Raw genomic sequence first — 13,852 nt, 5'->3', positions numbered from 1 at the left:
TTTGAGATTTTTGCCATACTACAGTATGCGATTTTTGTCCATTTCTTCAACATGCTTTTTATGACTTTTTGGGCTTTTTTGGCCTTCTTTTCAACATGCTATGCTATGGCGTCTCTATGAGCTATAATAAGCGGTTTTCAGCCATTTTTGGGACGTGTCAAAATTTGAGATTTTTGCCATACTATAGTATGCGATTTTGTCCATTTTTCAACATGCTTTTTATGACTTTTTGGGCTTTTTGGCCTTCTTTTCAACATGCTATGCTATGGCGTCTCTATGAGCTATAATAAGCAGTTTTCAGCCATTTTTGGGACGGTCAAAATTTGAGATTTTTGCCATACTATAGTATGCGATTTTGTCCATTTTTTCAACATGCTTTTTATGACTTTGTGGGCTTTTTTGGCCTTCTTTTCAACATGCTATGCTATGGCGTCTCTATGAGCTATAATAAGCGGTTTTCAGCCATTTTTGGGACGTGTCAAAATTTGAGATTTTTGCCATACTATAGTATGCGATTTTTTTCCATTTCTTCATCATGCTTTTTTATGACTTTTTGGGCTTTTTTTGGCCTTCTTTTCAACATGCTATGCTATGGCGCGTCTCTATGAGCTATAATAAGCGGTTTTCAGCCATTTTTGGGACGTGTCAAAATTTGAGATTTTGCCATACTATAGTATGCGATTTTTGTCCATTTTTTCAACATGCTTTTTATGACTTTGTGGGCTTTTTTGGCCTTCTTTTCAACATGCTATGCTATGGCGTCTCTATGAGCTATAATAAGCGGTTTTCAGCCATTTTTGGGACGTGTCAAAATTTGAGATTTTTGCCATACTATAGTATGCGATTTTGTCCATTTTTTCAACATGCTTTTTATGACTTTTTGGGCTTTTTGGCCTTCTTTTCAACATGCTATGCTATGGCGTCTCTATGAGCTATCATAAGCGGTTTCCTGCCGTTTTTGGGACATGTCAAAATTTGAGATTTTTGCCATACTATAGTATGCGATTTTTGTCTGTTTTTTCAACATGCCTTTTTCTGACTTTTTGGGCTTTTTTGGCCTTCTTTTCAACATGCTATGCTATGGCGCGCCTCTATGAGCTATAATAAGCGGTTTGCAGCCATTTTTGGGACGTGTCAAAATTTGAGATTTTTGCCATACTATAGTATGCGATTTTTGTCCATTTTTTCAACATGCTTTTTTATGACTTTTTGGGCTTTTTTTGGCCTTCTTTTCAACATGCTATGCTATGATGGCGTCTCTATGAGCTATAATAAGCGGTTTGCAGCCATTTTTGGGACGATGTCAAAATTTGAGATTTTTGCCATACTATAGTATGCGATTTTGTCCATTTTTCAACATGATTTTTATGACTTTTTGGGCTTTTTTGGCCTTCTTTTCAACATGCTATGCTATGGCGGCGCCTCTATGAGCTATAATAAGCGGTTTTCAGCCATTTTTGGGACGTGTCAAAATTTGAGATTTTTGCCATACTATAGTATGCGATTTTTGTCCATTTTTCAACATGCTTTTTATGACTTTGTGGGCTTTTTTGGCCTTCTTTTCAACATGCTATGCTATGGCGCGTCTCTATGAGCTATAATAAGCGGTTTTCAGCCATTTTTGGGACGTGTCAAAATTTGAGATTTTTGCCATACTATAGTATGCGATTTTTGTCCATTTTTCAACATGCTTTTTTATGACTTTGTGGGCTTTTTTTGGCCTTCTTTTCAACATGCTATGCTATGGCGCGCCTCTATGAGCTATAATAAGCGGTTTTCAGCCATTTTTGGGACGTGTCAAAATTTGAGATTTTTGCCATACTATAGTATGCGATTTTTGTCCATTTCTTCAACATGCTTTTTATGACTTTGTGGGCTTTTTTTGGCCTTCTTTTCAACATGCTATGCTATGGCGCGCCTCTATGAGCTATAATAAGTGGTTTTCAGCCATTTTTGGGACGTGTCAAAATTTGAGATTTTTGCCATACTATAGTATGCGATTTTTGTCCATTTTTCAACATGCTTTTTATGACTTTTGGGCTTTTTTTGGCCTTCTTTTCAACATGCAATGCTATGGCGAGTCTCTATGAGCTATAATAAGCAGTTTTCAGCCGTTTTTGGGACGTGTCAAAATTTGAGATTTTGCCATACTATAGTATGCGATTTTTGTCCATTTTTCAACATGCTTTTTATGACTTTTGGGCTTTTTTGGCCTTCTTTTCAACATGCTATGCTATGGCGCGTCTCTATGAGCTATAATAAGCGGTTTTCAGCCATTTTTGGGACGTGTCAAAATTTGAGATTTTTGCCATACTATAGTATGCGATTTTTGTCCATTTCTTCAACATGCTTTTTTATGACTTTTTGGGCTTTTTTTGGCCTTCTTTTCAACATGCTATGCTATGGCGCATCTCTATGAGCTATAATAAGCGGTTTTCAGCCATTTTTGGGACGTGTCAAAATTTGAGATTTTTGCCATACTATAGTATGCGATTTTTGTCCATTTCTTCAACATGCTTTTTTATGACTTTTTGGGCTTTTTTTGGCCTTCTTTTCAACATGCTATGCTATGGCGCGTCTCTATGAGCTATAATAAGCGGTTTTCAGCCATTTTTGGGACGTGTCAAAATTTGAGATTTTTGCCATACTATAGTATGCGATTTTTGTCCATTTTTTCAACATGCTTTTTTATGACTTTGTGGGCTTTTTTTGGCCTTCTTTTCAACATGCTATGCTATGGCGCGTCTCTATGAGCTATAATAAGCGGTTTTCAGCCATTTTTGGGACGTGTCAAAATTTGAGATTTTTGCCATACTATAGTATGCGATTTTTTTCAATTTCTTCAACATGCTTTTTTATGACTTTTTGGGCTTTTTTTGGCCTTCTTTTCAACATGCTATGCTTTGGCGCATCTCTATGAGCTATAATAAGCGGTTTTCAGCCATTTTTGGGACGTATCAAAATTTGAGATTTTTGCCATACTATAGTATGCGTTTTTTTGTCCATTTCTTCAACATGCTTTTTTATGACTTTTTGGGCTTTTTTGGCCTTCTTTTCAACATGCTATGCTATGGCGCGTCTCTATGAGCTATAATAAGTGGTTTTCAGCCATTTTTGGGACGTGTCAAAATTTGAGATTTTTGCCATACTATAGTATGCGATTTTTGTCCATTTTTTCAACATGCTTTTTTATGACTTTTTGGGCTTTTTTTGGCCTTCTTTTCAACATGCTATGCATTGGCGCGTCTCTATGAGCTATAATGAGTGGTTTTCAGCCATTTTTGGGACGTGTCAAAATTTGAGATTTTTGCCATACTATAGTATGCGATTTTTGTCCATTTTTTCAACACGCTTTTTTATGACTTTTTGGGCTTTTTTTGGCCTTGTTTTCAACATGCTATGCTATGGCGCGTCTCTATGAGCTATAATAAGCGGTTTTCAGCCATTTTTGGGACGTGTCAAAATTTGAGATTTTTGCCATACTATAGTATGCGATTTTTTTCCATTTCTTCAACATGCTTTTTTATGACTTTTTGGGCTTTTTTTGGCCTTCTTTTCAACATGCTATGCTTTGGCACATCTCTATGAGCTATAATAAGCGGTTTTCAGCCATTTTTGGGACGTATCAAAATTTGAGATTTTTGCCATACTACAGTATGCGTTTTTTTGTCCATTTCTTCAACATGCTTTTTTATGACTTTTTGGGCTTTTTTGGCCTTCTTTTCAACATGCTATGCTATGGCGCGTCTCTATGAGCTATAATAAGCGGTTTTCAGCCATTTTTGGGACGTGTCAAAATTTGAGATTTTTGCCATACTATAGTATGCGATTTTTGTCCATTTTTTCAACATGCTTTTTTATGACTTTTTGGGCTTTTTTTGGCCTTCTTTTCAACATGCTATGCTATGGCACGTCTCTATGAGCTATAATAAGAGGTTTTCAGCCATTTTTGGGACGTGTCAAAATTTTAGATTTTTGCCATACTATAGTATGCGATTTTTGTCCATTTTTGCAACATTCTTTTTTTGACTTTTTTGGCCTTCTTTTCAACATGCTATGCTATGGCGCGTCTCTATGAGCTATAATAAGCGGTTTTCAGCCATTTTTGGGACGTGTCAAAATTTGAGATTTTTACCATACTATAGTATGCGTTTTTTGGCCATTTTTTCAACATGCTTTTTTATGACTTTTTGGGCTTTTTTTGGCCTTCTTTTCAACATGCTATGCTATGGCGTGTCTCTATGAGCTATAATAAGCGGTTTTCAGCCATTTTTGGGACATATCAAAATTTGAGATTTTTGCCATACTATAGTATGCGATTTTTGTCCATTTTTTCAACATGCTTTTTAATGACTTTTTGGGCTTTTTTTGGCCCTATTTTCAACATGATATACTATGGCACGTCTCTATGAGCTATAATAAGCGGTTTTCAGCCATTTTTGGGACGTGTCAAAATTTGAGATTTTTGCCATACCATAGTATGCGATTTTTGGCCATTTTTTCAACATGCTTTTTTATGACTTTTTGGGCTTTTTTTGGCCTTCTTTTCAACATGATATACTATGGCACGTCTCTATGAGCTATAATAAGCGGTTTGCAGCCATTTTTGGGACGTGTAAAAAATTTGAGATTTTTGCCATACTATAGTATGCCATTTTTTTCCATTTTTTCAACATGCTTTTTTATGACTTTGTGGGCTTATTTTAGCCTTGTTTTCAACATGTTATGCTATAACGCCTCTCTAGGAGCTATAATAAGCGGTTTTCAGCCATTTTTGGGACATGTCAAAATTTGAGATTTTTGCCATACTATAGTATGCGATTTTTGGCCATTTTTTCAACATGATTTTTTATGACTTTTTGGGCTTTGTTTGGCCTTCTTTTCAACATGCTATGCTATGGCGGGTCTCTATGAGCTATAATAAGTGGTTTTCAGCCATTTTTGAGATGTATCAAAATTTGAGATTTTTGCCATACTATAGTATGCGATTTTTGGCCATTTTTTCAACATGCTTTTTTATGACTTTTTGGGCTTTTTTGGCCTTCTTTTCAACATGCTATGCTATGGCGCTTCTCTATGTGTTATAATAAGCGGTTTTCAGCCACTTTTGGGACGTGTAAAAAATTTTAGATTTTTGCCATACTATAGTATGCGATTTTTGTCCATTTTTTCAACATGCTTTTTTATGACTTTTTGGGCTTATTTTGGCCTTGTTTTCAACATGCTATACTATGGCACGTCTCTATGAGCTATAATAAGCGGTTTTCAGCCATTTTTGGGACGTGTAAAAAATTTTAGATTTTTGCCATACTATAGTATGCGATTTTTGTTCATTTTTTCAACATGCTTTTTTATGACTTTGTGGGCTTATTTTGGCCTTGTTTTCAACATGCTATACTATGGCACGTCTCTATGAGCTATAATAAGCGGTTTTCAGCCATTTTTGGGACGTGTAAAAAATTTTAGATTTTTGCCATACTATAGTATGCGATTTTTGTTCATTTTTTCAACATGCTTTTTAATGACTTTTTGGGCTTTTTTTGGCCTTGTTTTCAACATGCTATGCTATGGCGAGTCTCTGGAGGAAATTGTTTTTTCAGACATTGTTGGGACATGTCAAAATTTGAGATTAGAGCCATTTTTTTGCAAAATTTGTTATTTTTGCCATATTCTCTATATTCTGCGGTATTCGGACACATTTTCAACAAGCTATATTATGACTTTTGGGGCTTTTTTGGCTCTTCTTTTGATATGCTACACTATGACGTGTCTCAACATGCTATTCTAAGTTGTCTTCAGCCCTCTGATTTGACATGTCATATTTTCAGATTTTACGACATGCTACACTGTGTAGTTTTTCAGTCGTTTTTTGATTACATGTTGTAGTATGACGTTTTTAGACCATTTTTTGATGACATACTATGTTTTTTTAAGGACATATTGTACGACATACTATACTATGACATTTTTAGGCCATTTTGGACAATGTACTATACTATGGCGCTTTCATGTCATCGTACATCGTATAGCAATATACTACACCATGATTATATTCATGCCATCTTGGACAACATACTAAACTATGACTTTTTCATGCCATTTGGACAAGATATTATACTATGAGGTTTTTATGGTACTTTGGACAACATAGCGCACTATGATGGTTTTATGCTATTTTGGATGACATACTAATGTATAATTTTTTTGGTATTTTGGAAAACACAATATAGTAAGTCGTTTATATGCTATTTGTGACGACACAGTATACTATGACCATTTTGATTAAATTTTAATTTTAAATTATTATTTTTTTTAATTTCATATTATACTATGTCTATTATGCTATTTTGGCCAACATAGTACACTATGACTTTTAATTCTATTTTGGATGACATATTATAGTATCACTTTTTCATGATATATTGGACATCATAATACACTATAACTTGCTATTTTGGACAACACAGTACACTATGATGTTTTTATGTTACTTACGATAACAGGTACTATGATGTTCCTATGCTATTTTGGAGGGCATACTTTACTATGATGATTTTATGCTATTTAGGAGGACATACTATCGTATGATTTTGTCATGCTGTCTTGTAAGACATGGTATAATATGATTTTATTTTTGCTATTTTGGATGACATGATTTTGCATGATGTTTTCATGCTTTTTCAGACAACTTACTATAGTATCACTTTATGGTATTTTGGACAGCATACTATAGTATACTATGACTTTTTTCATATTTTGTAAAACATACTACACTATGACTTTTATAATTTCATTTTGGACGGCATAGCATACTATAACGTTTTTATTCTATCTTTGGACGACATATTATACTATGACATATTTATGCTATTTCAGACAACATGTATATAACTTTTTTGTAGTATTTTGGGCAAAATGCTATACTATTGCCTTTCATGCTAGTTTAAACAACATGCTACACTATGAGTTTGTTCATGCTATTTTGGACGAAATGTTATACTGACTTTCCTGTCCTTTTTTGTGTGACATGCTGTAGCATGACTGTGTGCTATTTTGGATGGAATTTTTTATGTCCTTTTGTGTGCCATGCGATGCTATCACTATTTCATACTATTTCGAACAATACAGATACAGACAAATGAGAACAGCATAGTGTGAAGAGACAAAAAGAACCAATAACATAAAGCCTACCTTTGTGTAATCCATGAGTCTTCCAGCTTCGTTACCTGACCAGACCTAAACATCTCCCAGCCGGCTTGAGCTATCATTGCTCCATTGTCTATGCAGAATCTATGGCACAAAGTGAGCACTGTTATCTGGACTGAACCTGGAACACAATGTTGTGAAAGACTGAAATCTTAGACTATTTTCACTGTTTGTGATGTAGCAAAATGACAAAAGCAATTTCCACAAAATCATACAACAGCTAACTCAAATGTCAACATATCTTAAAGGACCATAACACTGTCGTCATGTTCAGCCTTTACTACCACTTACATACACTTGTCACTGCTGCAAACTATTTTACAAAAAATGTGTTTATATTTTTCGCTGTACTTGAAACCACAGTGCCGTTCAACAGCACCTTGTCTTCGGCAATGTGTTTATTAAAATTAATTCATCAACTCGAAGTCCATAAGTTAAATAAGTTAGATTTTTAATTAAAAGCCAACTACTGTCATTTCAATGAAAATCAAAGTGAGCGTAGAACAGCTGGTTTACCTTTCATCTGTGGCAAACAGCTTGGCTCCTCTCTCCTTACACATCACCCCCATCATCTCCTGCAGACGCAGATTACCTGCAGAGCAAATAAGAGGTGAAGACATGAATGTAAGACTTTAATTAGAAAAGTCTAAGTACAGTATGCTATGACATGTTTTACTAAGTAAAAAAATTGTCATTAAAATTTAATAGCATATTATTTTATATATATACAGTATACTGAAAAATCATATATAATAATCACATTTTATGTTGCAAAAAAAACACCATAACAGAGAATGCTGCAAAAAATAATAATACAGTATAATCTGTTGCCAAAAAAAGCATCACTGTATGGTATGTATGGTCAAATGTGATCTTTTAAATTGCTGTGTGTCCATTTTGATCAGTCTGTGTTCTGACCCAAATATTCAATGGTTTTGCAGTTCTGTGAATGCAACTCAGCAGGCGGAGCTCTTCATGAGTTCTTTTTTGTCCTGTGAAGTGAATATCAATCACGGGATGGATAACTGATCTGTTGATTCATTCACAGATTCATTCACAGCTGATCAGATCTCCTCACCTGAAATTCTGTCTCTGCCTCTACTGCACTATAAATAACTGGTGCTAAATGCTAAATAACTGCCAAATAATGGTGGATATATTTTAATACCGCTCCTAATTAACAGTCCAGCTGCAAAAATCTAACTGTGGCAGCGGATGATATAAATGTGGCGGGCCGCCACACATAAAAGAATGTGTGGAAATCCCTGGTATGTTGCAAAACAATGCAAAAAAAAAAAAACAAAAAAAACTTGATAGTGAGGTATGCCACAAAATATTAATAAAAAATGTCACAGTCACATTCAGTTGGTGATAGTGTAGTATGTCGAAAGAAAAATGTCTCAATAAAGAATGTTGAAAAATAGCCAAAGTACAGTATGTAGCAAGCCCCCTGCCACTTTCAAATTACAATAGAGCCACAAAAATGTTCATTTAAAAAATGGCATTGTATGTTGAAAAAAACATCACAGTAAATTAGGTTACAAAAAAAATCCCTAGTATAGTATGTCGCAAAAATAACTGCAAAGAAAAAAAGCGTTATAGTATAATATCTTGCAAAACAAACAAAAAATAAAAAATTTCAAAGTACAGTATGTCACAAAAAACATCACAGTGTAGTGTGTCAGGAAATATCTCTACATTTGGGCACTTGATAATGAAAAATGCACCAAACAACCCCACACACGGGCACAGGAGACATCACAGAGATTTTTCAACAGGGTTCAAATATTTTAAACTGAATTTCTTCCTTTAAATATCCATGTCTGAGGTACTTACAGCCAACGCCCCCCACGATGAGGACCTCTTGGGAGCCGCAGTGAGCCATGGCCCTCTCTGTGATCTCCACCAGCATGGAGAACACGGTCTCCTGCAAGAGGGAGGCGTTAGTGTTGGGCAACATTGACAAAATCTGGAATTCTATTTTTTTTTTTTTTTTTTTTAACTAGAGCAGCACGAAACTTACATATACATTTTGAGATATTGCAAGAAAATTATAACAAAAAATTGGAAACTTACACAGAAACAAATCAAATACACCTTTGTTTTGTAGGAAACGTGTTGGATTATGGATATTTATAGACAATCTTCTGCCTCAACTTTCTATTCACTGGACTCAGTTTATCACTTTGCACTCATTACTGGTAACAGTTTCTCCACCCATCGTTGCATTTTATATGACAAGGTGGGATGGGCACCTTTATCTGTCAGAAGAGATGCACTGTTTTTTTTCATTTATAAAGTCTTGAAAGGTGCCACATGCCACAATACTTCAGCACTTTATTATGCCGGTCACAGTAATTATTCTATACGTTCAAGTGACTTCTTAATGCTTAATGTTCCCCGGACAATTACTGAATTTGGAAAATCTGCTCTTAGTTTTCTGCAGCATCTACCTGGAACATCTTGCAACATACATTACTATGGGCCAGTTTAAAACTATGTTTACTTTTGAATAGAACTGTTTGTAATGGTGTTCAGCCTGTCTGTTCTTTCTCCGGCTGTCTGTGCTCTCGACATCATTGAAAATAAAGGCTTGCCCTCAATGACTGCCCGAAATTTAAATAAAAGTTGAATGAATGAATATTAACAGACTGATAGTGATGGTTGTTATTACCTGTAGGGAGAAACACAGATCCTCTGCTGCACACTGACCAGAACTCAGCATCTTATGAGCAACTTCCTACAGAAGAAAAAGAAACCAATAGAATGATGTAGTTGTAGGCATCACACTGTAGCATCTAGTATCATTCATGAATTCATACATAAATAATAAATAACCAGCCTCTGTTTGGGGGGTCAGGGGGCGTTACTCCCTTAGCACTTTTTGTGCCTCCGTGCCAACAACAGCACCGGCAGGAAAAGAATTGATTAGATTTTGGTTGTCAAAGGTCAAAGTCACTGTGACTAAAGGCTTTTGTACACTGAGTCTGTTTTTTTCTTGTCCAAAGTTTTTGCACATCTAAAAATAAAATACCACTTCATGTTGTGTCAATCACGTTTGCACACTGTCTCCAAAGCGTATTAAAGTAGGGCTCGACAGATTATCAGTCAGGCTGATTATTGGTGCCGATATCTGGCATTTTGCCAATCATCTGCGTCTGCGTTTTTCAGTGTGACTTACAAAATGGCCAGCAGGCCCGAAACCGAGTACCCCTGACACCAAGTCAAAAGACAACAGAGATTATTAAATCATTGTTCAGATGACAATGTTTTGTAGATAAATAGATCCAAAGACAAACAAACCACTTACCTCAATATAGGATAAAATCCCAGAAAATGAGACGTCCATTCCTTTTACTGTATACGGCAGCTCCACATACTGACTCCCTCTAACAGCAGGGACAGGAAGCAAAGTTAAGTCGGAAATATCAGTGTAAAACAGCTATTCAGTCCCTCCAGGATTTCTCGGGCAGCTTTTGTGATTTCTTGTTGACTGAAATGCCTGATTTCACAGCAGGTTTTCTAAAACAATTGTGAAGCAAGTGGCTACATATTTCTGGGTTGTTTTTTTTTTCCAAATTTACAATTACATCCTATGTACATCATGATATAGTGCATTTAAGAGCCAATATTGGTGTTAAATTAAACAAATATTTATAAAAAATCTCAGCTGGTCCAAAGTTACATAAGTTACAGCCAGGAAAATCAGGAAAATTAAGAGGGCAAAAGCAAAATCTGCGAGAATGAAACAGGCCGGCCTGTTTGTAAACACAGTGATCAACAGGAAGAGTTACAGACGAGCTCACTTGTTTGGGTTGCGGTGGTGCTCATGCAAACACCAAAATGTCTCAACTCAGTCATTAAACCAATTAATAAACGCTGGGTAACATTAGCTGTATATTGCTAACATTTACCCAGTCAGTGTGTGTGAGACATTGTCCAAGGTGCAGGTGCCTCATGATAAAAGAAAGAAAGAGAGAGGCTGAGCGGATCAATACGCTGTGCAGTGAAAGTTGTTAAATTTGTGACGTTTGGATAAAATTGAAAGGTTGTTCAAAATTCAAGGAGATTAGCTTAATTTGGATTCATTGTTGCAATCAAAATATTATGAAATCATGGTAGGACTGACTAATAAGCACACAACATTTAAGCTGCTTACTGACTTTACTCACTTTTTGGCCATCTGCTCTATGTTGTAGCCTGGACTGGGGTCATTGGAAATCTGAGTGCAAAAACAGAAACTAAGAAGTACTGATACACACCTATCACATTAGGTAAAAGGCAAGCAGTTGCTCTATTGAAGACCATAACAGTGCACACCTTTATGACTCTGGCGAATCTGTCCAGACAGTTGCCAACTGCAATGTCGATGGTCTCCCCAAATATTCTATACCGCCGCTCTGAGTATGCAATAACCTGCAAAGGAAGAAATTACGTTTGCATCTACTGAATTTATAACTCAGCGTATATAACAGCTCTGCCAACACTGCTCAACTGACAACTGATCATCAGAAGTACTACATAACTACAATTATTATTATTTAATTATTATGTGTTGACCAGTATGGATATTGATGTCTTGTTGTTTGTGTTTTCATGCTCTCAGTGCAAGACAAATTCCCTTTGGGGCAATAAAGGTTTCATTCCTTCATTTAAACTAACCTGTGTGTTCCCTCCACTGACATACAGCACGGTAGGGTTGTTGGCTTGTGTGATGAGTCGACCCATCTCAATGTGTCCGATACAGTGGTTGACACCAAGGAGTGGCTTCCCCCACAGCTGTGCGACTGTACGAGCCACCAGAGCCACTATCACCAAGGGGGCACCCATACCAGGACCTGAAGGAGAAGAAACACAGAAGAGAAAGAAAGAGATGTTTTTGTCACTTTGGAGTTATAAAAGACATTTTATCTATGTTTCAGAGAACATCACAGAGAGCAGTTTGATGACACCTTGCAGGCACTGCAGGCAGGCTCCTCTTGGCTCTGTTTTTAGGCTTTAGAAAATCCAGCTTTTGATGGAGACTTGGACCAATCACAGGTTATTTCAGTGAAAGGGCATCCCTATTGGCTGTACAGCTTAGATTGTGCCCAAAAATCAGGCCTGATGCTATATGAACCCGCACATTTTCTGTCCACGCCCGACCCGAGCCAGACCCATGCAGCAGTTTTGGGCCCGAGCCCGTTTGAAAACCTGAATTTATACTGTATAAATAGGCCTATAATATTTTACATTTTATATATTATGATTTATTTTGTAAAAAATATTAAAACATGCATTACAGCTAAAGGCTGGCGTGTTTCCTCGCAACCCTTCTCCTCCTTCTGTGTCTGTCATCTCGTGCATGACAGGTTCAGCAATGCAGGCAGCGCCACTCAGTGCGTCTAGTACACACGCCGATGGTGGTGCAGCGCGTAGATGCTGAACACCACTCTCAACTGCTGGGGAGGGAGAAACAGTAACTGCTGACCACTTCACCTTGCAGCACCCCTTGCTTTCTCTCTCTCTCGTTTTCCATCCCTCTCTCATCTGTGCTCACTCTCTCTCCCCTGATTTGCTACATTCTGTCACTTTCCCACTTTCCCTCTCTCCCCCCTCTTTGTCTCTCTTTCCCTCTTTATTCAAATTTAAAACTCTTGCCAAAGTGCTAATTCAGCATGAGACAGTTCACAAGAGTTTCATAAAAAAAAAAAAAAGAAAGAAATTAGTGTTAATTTGGCAAGAGATTCAAGTCAGAGGGAATAGTCATAAATTACACCCCTAACCAGGCAGGTCAGGCTGAGCCCTGTCAGGTTCAGGCAGAGAATCAAAGCTCTGATTTTTTTCTTCTAATTTTTAAATAAATGTAAATGCATGTTCCTTCGGGTAGTCAAAGTCTGTTTCATTGGCAGAGAATCCTACACAAAATATTGGTGAAGTGTTGCAGAGATGAGCCTGGAGGCCAGGTCGACACCTTAAGTTCTGTGTCACCTTCCTCAGGCCATTCCAAAGCAGTTTTTATGTTGTGGCATTGTACCTTTTCCTGCTGGGAGACAATGTTTTGACAAACATCTGGCAAGTGTGAGTCTTACTCTACCACAAAGTGAACACCTGGGATGTTACGTTACCTTTGGTGTATGCCACACAGTCAATGTCTGCAGGTTTCAGCCCTGCCTGCTCCAGCGCCTCCTTCAGGACAGTCAGGATGACAGCACGGTGGTGCCTGGCAGTGTCACTCGGCATGAACCCTGGTGGGTAAAATAATGTGTTGTCAATGCAAGACCAATATCCTGACATATCGCCGGTGAAGTAAATCTGACATAATCTGACTTGCCTTGACCAGGAGGTGTGATGTAGGTCCGTCTAGGGTTGGAAAGTACTTCACCATCCCTGATGATTCCAATGCCGATCTTATTGGCACTGCCCTCAAATCCAATCACTACAGTCATGGCAGCTAAATTTTTTTTTTTTTTTTACATTTTTAGGAAAAAGAAAAGCAATATGAAGTGAAGACTAAGTTAATCTGCCTTTGCATATAAGCCTAGAGGTGTATTGTTACAGCAGTAAAATATAAGAAATGTGGTTTAAAATGACTCAACACCCATTTCTGCCAAGACTTTGCATCTCATATTCTTAATCTAGAATCATGTTCCACAGCAGAGCAAGG

The 13,852-nt window shown here is 36.9% G+C and overlaps 1 protein-coding gene across 1 annotated transcript in view; it reads right to left on the bottom strand.

Moving 5' to 3' along the window:
* osgep (O-sialoglycoprotein endopeptidase) overlaps positions 1–13,852 on the bottom strand; it is a 53,048-nt gene that overhangs the window by 37,744 nt on the left and 1,452 nt on the right. The window contains exons 2-11 of the mRNA XM_042511293.2: positions 13,520–13,639; positions 13,314–13,433; positions 11,869–12,044; positions 11,527–11,622; positions 11,379–11,428; positions 10,517–10,595; positions 9,881–9,946; positions 9,043–9,133; positions 7,723–7,798; positions 7,192–7,290 (exon numbers count right to left, since the gene is read on the bottom strand). Coding sequence (XP_042367227.1) covers positions 7,192–7,290; positions 7,723–7,798; positions 9,043–9,133; positions 9,881–9,946; positions 10,517–10,595; positions 11,379–11,428; positions 11,527–11,622; positions 11,869–12,044; positions 13,314–13,433; positions 13,520–13,634 — 968 coding nt within the window. The 5' untranslated portion in view covers positions 13,635–13,639. The remainder of the gene's footprint in view (positions 1–7,191; positions 7,291–7,722; positions 7,799–9,042; positions 9,134–9,880; positions 9,947–10,516; positions 10,596–11,378; positions 11,429–11,526; positions 11,623–11,868; positions 12,045–13,313; positions 13,434–13,519; positions 13,640–13,852) is intronic.

Source organism: Plectropomus leopardus, chromosome 22 (genome assembly GCF_026936395.1).
Source record: "Plectropomus leopardus strain MGB_pleo_1.0 chromosome 22, ASM2693639v1, whole genome shotgun sequence".
Classification (NCBI taxonomy): domain Eukaryota; kingdom Metazoa; phylum Chordata; class Actinopteri; order Perciformes; family Serranidae; genus Plectropomus; species Plectropomus leopardus.
The sequence above is the reverse complement of the archived record's forward strand: the minus strand, read 5'-3'. Positions and strand labels throughout refer to the sequence as shown.